The sequence below is a fragment of the Actinia tenebrosa genome, unplaced genomic scaffold, assembly GCF_029948245.1.
Source record: "Actinia tenebrosa isolate PJP-AT-01 unplaced genomic scaffold, QUT_ActTen_1.0 PGA_scaffold5__44_contigs__length_20552954, whole genome shotgun sequence".
Classification (NCBI taxonomy): domain Eukaryota; kingdom Metazoa; phylum Cnidaria; class Anthozoa; order Actiniaria; family Actiniidae; genus Actinia; species Actinia tenebrosa.
The window spans coordinates 16232163-16240346 of record NW_028292582.1 but is presented as its reverse complement, the minus strand read 5'-3'; the positions used below and the strand labels follow the sequence as shown (position 1 = coordinate 16240346).

The window sequence follows — 8184 nt, the reverse complement described above, 5'->3', positions numbered from 1 at the left end:
ACAAAAACAATAACAAAAACAATAACAAAAACAAAAACATGGGAAAACAAAAACATGGGAAAAAAAAGAAGAAAATCGAAAAAGCAAAGCATGGTAATTGCTTCGGTTTTTATATTATTGATATGATCTACTGGATACTTTTAATTGAATTATTCTTGAATAAAACTGAAAGAAAAAAGATTGGAAATACACGAGTTGGTTTTTGTTTTTCTCTTTCTGTGTGTGCATGTGACGGATAGATGTGAGTTGGGGCTTAGGTGCTTTAGGGGGGAAAATTAGTCTTGATTAATAAAGGTGATTCGAGCTGAAGATTGCCCCAAATATATTTTTATTATCGATTTGAATATAACTGATAATTCACATTTACTTGGGAATTACGTTGGACTTTAGAGGGATCACGGCTGATGCGCATATACCTTAATAATCCTTGCTTTCTATAGTTATAACACCTGGATTTCGCTATCATTAATATTCTAGTTTGTTTATTTCTCTGCCGATTCAATCTTATTTGGCATGCAAAAAAATACCCTAGAAAACAGCAATTATGCCAGTGAATTAAAAAATACATAATTTGAAATGAAACACAAATACAATGGTCGAGCATGTGATGTTTTGGCGTATCAAAACGCGATCTGCACCTGGTGTCCTTCACATAACATAGTCAAGGACCTGGTTAGAAGTGCTTTTTCTTCGTCTATCTTAGAATCGACTAAAATACATTCAACGGTGAGTCACTCATTCCTATTTTATTTTCATGGCATCATTCATGTTTGTAAAATACAACTGATAAAAAACGAACAGTGAGAATGGCGAGCTAGTGATGACTGTCACTGTTTTTCGTTTTCCTATTTATTACACACGACAAATAGTCAACTGACTGTGAAAGCATTATGGGCTTGGTTGGTTTCACCTAATTTTCCATATCTTCGGTGACCTGACAAATACGAGTTGGTGGCAAAGCATATAATAACAGCGACTTTAAGCAAACCGAGATGGCTCGCTGTATCCATAGTTACCTAAGATATTTTTGTCATGATAAATTCGCTCTCTATCTTGCCCAACTTCGTGAGAGAGGAAGCCGGATTCATATTGGCATGATCGGCCATTACTTGTGCACTTTTCACAAAAGATTATGTATTGTACTAAGATTGCACTTTAATGCCGTAAGTTTACTCAGAATTTCGAAGTAAGCTTTTGTCACTTTGTTGTACAGATTGTAGTGCTTTCAAGACAAATTAAGTATTTTTTCTTATTTTTCTGTTATTTTTTAAAGATTAACAAGAGAATGACAACTTCATCGGTTATTACTGAAAAACTACACTCAGTTCCCAGCCAAAGTTAATTTTTTCCATTCGCCACAGACTCAAAAGTGACAATTAGAAGGACTAATATTTTGGCCTGATTTCTTATAGTTCATTTATCATTTTTAAGCGATTAAAAATTTATACCGAATAACTAATACATGGCGAGTGATTGATTGCTCAGAATGTGTGAATATGTGTTTCGGAGATGAGTGACAGGTTTAAGTTTACTACCGACAATGTCACTTCTACTTAATGAATAACAAAGTTACTGGGTTTGGAATAATAGAGATAAACTTGTCAAAACATATAGTGGTGTTGGTAGTGAATTGGAAAAATTGCGCTTTTCTCTTGCAGAAGCCGTTGTCAGTTTTCGTTTGCCATTGCTTTACGCTAACGAGTGGAACAATGATAGATAATCTAGCAAATGTCTAAATAGATAGACTCGGAAAATTCAGCATCGAGCCTTGAACGGATAGTTTTTGGAGCACGTTGTTTCGCGGCCCATTTGATTTTGTCTCCAAGTAATTTTTAGTTCCTTATCTGTAGACGGCAAGCCCATTACTGAACTTATTTCCTGTTTAATTCAAATGTGTAGAAATGGAACTTTTCTTGAAGTTCTAATATCAAGTTCAGCTGCCTCTGTGCGTTTGCCCGGATGCATTGCTTGGCACAGCAGGGAGCCCGGGTACCAGCAGCACGGCACCGCTTTTGAGAATAAAAGATTTTGATTTTTAGAGTTGCGTTGTTTTGATTTGCTTCGTGAAGATGTTGGCAAACGTGAGTAATCTGCTTTAGACTGAAAGACCTCGACTAGTCATACCAACATGTGAAATGCGGTACTCAGAGTCTAATGTACTACAGGTGCAAACAGCCCGTCGTACGAAAAGTGTCCGCTTCGTCTTGCAATAAATTTAGAGTTTGACAAAGTGACATCAGGATTTAACAACTTACTATATTTAAAGATACGTAAACTAAACGACTCATAACTGTATTATCGGCTTGATAGATGCTTGGAAGGTTTCGATTTTTATGATCATTTTGTGACAAATTACGGGACGATGCATCATGATAGCCTTATCTAATTATTTGAATGTGGCTTGTGGGTTACGTACCTAGCAACCTTAATTATAGCAACACATTCCTCAAATAAGAACTATGACTATTGCACGCAGCAATGATAACAAAACATTTGGCCACAACTATCATGTTACAAGCCGAATATTTCAAAGAAATGGTCCACATACATGGAATAAATTGCACCCAGTGATTTCTTTTCCTCATTACGCAGACTACGTGCATGTATATCGTTATCGTGTTTGACAATATCCACATCAATATTAACCGATTAATATTAACATGTACCTAAAAAAGGCGACCACGTATGTTTATCTGACGTGACAACGAAAGCAGTTAGTATGAGTAGTACTTGGTACACAGGCTAGGAATATAGTTTTTGCAGGGCGTATAACAGCGAAACATATGACTGGTGCTGGTAAACAGGATGACAGGATTCCATTGGATGTGGTATTTATTGAAATGGAGATTATCCAATAATTACTTTAACTAATTATCGACCCAGCTATCAATCCTCTGTCAATAACAGCTATTAACTTTGCTAACATGCGTAAGCTAAAAGATAAGAGCATCATGATAGCTATAGATAGCAAAAAAACTTGACAACTCGATTGTTTAGTGGCTAAACTATTGTCTTATGATTTTAGAATAATATTCATGTTCAGTTCGGATTCTTGTTATGTATATATATATTTTTGTGAATGTGCCATCAATAAAAGTTAAAGGTTTAATTCAGAAGTGACGGATATGGTGCGGGTGGCTTTTCTTCCGACCACTATTGTGAAGTTCTCATTCTGTATCATTCTCTTTGACTGCAGGTGAGAATCCGACTGCGATCCAGCCAGCTTTTCAAGGTAATTTACCATTCATAGAAGCAAAACAGGAGATCCGAAAAGATAATTGTTGTCCGACAGGGAAACATATCTACATCAACAGAAGCCCGACAGTTCGAGATCAATATTTAGAAATTCGCAGGTGACGCAGGTTACTGACGAGGCTTTTTCTGGAGCTTGGCATGGTACGACATTGACTAGGAGTCGGTAACTTGTCAATCTACAGGAAGAAAGATTTGTATACCATTCAAATACGTCACAAGTGTTTTGTAGCACCAAATATCTAAAGCTCGCGCCTGGACGGCTTTATACATCGTTCTCTTACGGTGCCCGGATCTGATTGGTTGTTTTTAATGATTGAAGGGTCGGTTTTAACCCTAATAAGCTTTGTGGAGTACACTAAAGGAGGTTAGGTTCTTTCGTCAATCACCGAGGATCGTGATTTCCTCAAGGCCAAGAACTACGTCAGCCAGACCACTACATCAAGGACGGTAATAAAATACAAGTATTAAGAACGACACAATTCGGGTGCCAAATGTAAAGGAACTTGTACACTTAAAAACGGGATAGCATCGATATCCGAAATCATTTGATTCTTTTTTCAGTGATTTGGTAAGGAGAAGTTGAGACCGTTCAATAGCACAGGAAACTCAACATACAGCTCTAAAAGAGACAAAAGCGATACTTAGGAGCGAAAGTCTTGTTTCATTAGAAGAACAACAGCAGAGACGAACAAGCCGATCAGAAGGGAACATAAACACTTATAGCATCTCAGCCTTTTGCGAAAATGAGTATGAGTATTGGAAACTCGATTGCTTTGGGGACACTTGGATTCATAATCACAGTGGAAAGTCTAGTGGTTTGCTTTATGGTTTACCGTTATCGTATTCTACGCACCTTCAATAATGGATTTGTCGTGTCTTTAGTATTGTCAGATGTTCTCTTCGGTGCTGTTCTGCTGCCTGTCATAATCCACGACGCAACCTCTCTCGCAGCCGGTTTTTTGGTCGCAGTTATCTTGATGGCAAACGTTACCAATATGTTTGCTGTAACTTTGGACAGATTTCTTGCAGTCATGAAACCTCTTATCTATCACGTTACTATGGCAAAGCATTTTACCAAGATTGTGATGCTAGCATGGGTATTACCCATAGGAATCACCCTCATACCAATTGCATACGACGGTGACCGTAGCGGATCGGCGCACAAAATATATCTCTTTGGAATTCTTATAATTGGAATTCTTATCCCTTATATATTTATTCTTGTGGCATACGTCATGATATTTCGTGAAGTTTCGCGTCAGGTTCGAAAGCTAGCAAAGCTACAAAACCTTAGATTTGATCAAGATGCCTTAAAGGAAGGCAAAAGAGTTACTGGAGAAGCAAGAATGGCAAGAGTGTTTGCCCTAATTGCAGGTATCTTTGTTTTGACATGGCTTCCAGTCGTGTACATGACAACGGTCGAAGCTATTGGCCTTGTAGAGACATTAGTACCAGAGGTGTTGATCACTATATCATGGTACACTTTGTGTATGGGTTCTATAACAAATGCCCCTATTTATGCTCTTTTCAAGTCTGACTTCCGTAAAGCCTTCCAAAAAATGTTACGATTGAGAAAAACTAGATTCCAATGCCTCCAGGAAACTTCGAGTTCCCTTCTACCTCAAACTTCAGATCGAAGGACCAAAAGCACGAACGATAAGCATCAGCTTCACCCCCCAAAGTCTCCTAAATCCCCGACTTCCAAGAAATCTCCATGCTCGCAAACGAGTCAACACTGAAGGAAGTTCTTTAAACCGATACATGCATGGTGTGAATAAAAGACCCTCGAGTATTCGTTCAGCAGGTGTCCCAAGAAAAGACTAACGTTACATTAATTTCATGGAGGTTTGAACGGTCCGAGAGATCAACACCGGCGATCAATAAACTTCAAATATGAAGTAGCCGCTTTTTTATTGAATCAACTATTGAGAGAGTCATGGATTTAAATGCAAGAGTTGCCTGAGGTGGTTTTCAGCGCGAGGGCAAAAAGCTTGCAAATGACATGAATCGTTTATTTAGATTCGAGCGCCTCGCAGCGCTAAGAGTCGTGAGCGTGTGGATGCGGTTGGATTCACAAACAACCATTTCGCAAAAAAGAATACTCGTTTTTATACGCGTCTTACTAGTGGGAATTACGCTAGTAGTTATTTTTAACTTCCATTCTTTATGTTACTTAGATTGGCAAGGTTTGGGAACAGCTGATAACTATAATGATTTGGCCGGAATATACCCTAAAATTGTAACATGTACAGTATACAAAGTTCTTCATTAAACTCAGTACATCATATATTCTAACTAAATATTCAACGTCTGGTTGTCTTTTAATTGATGTGGACTGGTATTCACTAGTGAGTTGTTTTTGCGTGCGAGTGCACGATGATTTACCTGTACTTAATAAATCTAACCTAAAATGATCCGAACCATATATTAAAACGCCAGAACTAATCTTATACCAGACTAATAAGGTTAACGTAGCGACCCCAGACGTGAATAAAGGGAGGTTTCATATATAGCACACGTACGACTATCTTGTTAAAACTTGGCTTTGCAAAACTAACCTAGGTACCAATGGAGAATTTTCGATGAAACTTTATCGGTCAAAAATGTCAAAAACTTAAAACACTTTTCATGGCATAGAAATAACAACGAGAAATTAAGCCACTAAAAAGGATATAGAATTTCCATCCTACCTTAGCTGTAAATAATACGAGTAACTGGGTACAGATGTTCGCTGTTGTGTTAAGATGGACAGTGTTTTTGAATAAAATATAAGCCACATCACAAATATGCAGACAAAGTTATTAGTTTGATTGGTAAGGTGCACGTTTTCACGAATCCTTATCTAACGCCTCATATTTATTCCATTAATAACAGTTACACAAAACGGGAGTACATTACAAGAGGGTCGACTAGACAAGCTCTAAAAGGTGTTCAGAATGGGACAAATTAAAATGATTGCTATTTACAATTGTAGTGTACACAAGAAGCTGAACAAATGAGTCAATTAAGTAGAACTAGAAGTCTACTTCAGTTCAATAAATTGGCTACACAAAAGCTCCATTGCAAGCAGACGTCTAGGAAGATGATCTTCACATTGTTAACGAAGACAAGTTCTAAAAGAGCTCTTACGTCAACACAAATTATCAATAAACATTCATCTAAGCTTATCCACATCACTGGAGTAACACTGACTCCGTGACTGGTATCTCTCGAGTACCGAGTCATACCGGCTAGAAGGGTTGGCATGTAACGGAAACTAGTTATCTCTATATTTATAAGTATTTTATGATACATTTTTAGAGTTGTCCAATTAAGACATTGGTTTTCCACTGCTTCTGTCAATTGCATTTATGAAGCAGATAACATTTTACATTTCTACGCCATTCCTTGCGCAAGAAGCTGCTTAACCAAAAGAGAGATTTACTCTGTGTTTTACTGATAACATATTTACCAAGTATACGTAAAGGCACGCGTAGGCATTTCGGCCTTCCGGTCCGCTACGGATTTCATCTTGTATTTACTGCTCCTAACCCAATTGGAACGAAAAGATCGCATGTTGCGTAAGGCATGTTTAAAAAATATTTTTTAAACAATCAAACCAAAAGTGTAGATGGACATTTATACTGCTTAGCATTTACACTGTGCATATGATCGATTAAGAAAGTCCGAAACCTAAGACCCAACTGAAGCAATCTAAGTGGATTGGATTCGGGGTCACCCCATGTTTGTTAGTACCTCTGTGTGTAGTCTATTTTGGATTTGCTTGATTCTGGAAGCAATTGTCCGTAGTTTTGTGTTGAATGTTTTTGTCCTGAGTTGTTCCTCTTAAAGTATTTATGGTCGCATCTTTATCCACAATTATTCACAAAATGTATGTGTTCTGAGGGAAGTAAATAATATACAAGACTAGAATCACGCTGAAAAACGTAACTTATGGTACGTAGAGAAAGTACAAGGTATAGGTATTTTTTTCCATTCGAAAACAAAAGCCGGCGGCTAAAATAAGAAGTTCAAATCCTTTCGGCTTTTCCTCCTAGTTTAAGTTTATCAGTTTATTTTGACCCAAATTTGGGGTCAAAACAAGGCAAACAGTGTGTGTCTTTTTAATTTCGGGAATAAACCGTCACCAACAGAGAGGAATATTGGTCTTTTATCAAGCAGCGAAAAGCAATTTTCCTCAGCTGATGGTAAGATGCCGCTCTAATTGTTAATTCAGTCGAAAATTCTAATGAAACTCCACCGAAAGTGAATGAAATTTCACTACAGAACTTCACTGAATGAGATACGAAATATCCGCAGGAGATATGAGAAGGCATGCTATCTTTAGACTGACCTAAAACAAAACGGCTCATAATTTATTTAACGAGCGCTTTTGAAGTGATCGCCTGCAGCGAACAGGTCGCGAGAAACGTGTATTGTATTTGGAGACGACCTTATTTTGGTATCTTCAAGATACCGGTGACCAGTTCAGTTCGGTGTTTTTTTGGTTATAAAACGGAAAATAATTAAAGAGCGTGTAGGTAATTTCATTCCCATTTCAATTATCATTGCCGTCGATGGCTGGCCGCAAAATACACACTGGTATGACAGCATTTTAAAATTTGGTTTGTTTTGGAATATTTGCAATAGGAAAGAATGAAGACAAAAAAGCATTGAAAAAGAAAAGAAAAGAAAAAAAAAAAAAAAAAAAGGAAAATTGGTCCATTTCAATTCTGAATCATTTGATAAATGCAAAAATGTCAATTCTACAACATTTTCCATGATACAAGCACTAACATGGGTAAATAAATTGAACAGAATTATGTGCAATACTTGTATCTACTCGATCATAGAAAGTGTATTTGAATAAATGTCGGAATCAACCCGACATCTTAATGAAAAAGCGGAGAATAACTAAAAAATGCATGGAATTGCGGCTTTCCGTCCCAC

The 8184-nt window shown here is 37.3% G+C and overlaps 1 protein-coding gene across 1 annotated transcript; it reads left to right on the top strand.

The window, feature by feature from the left end:
• The first annotated feature begins 3426 nt into the window (after positions 1 to 3426).
• On the top strand, positions 3427 to 6040 carry LOC116300560 (dopamine receptor D5). The gene has a single exon (XM_031709443.1). It carries the CDS (start codon positions 3999 to 4001, stop codon positions 4992 to 4994), a length of 996 nt encoding a protein of 331 aa, XP_031565303.1. The 5' UTR covers positions 3427 to 3998; the 3' UTR covers positions 4995 to 6040.
• Positions 6041 to 8184: the final 2144 nt, after the last annotated feature.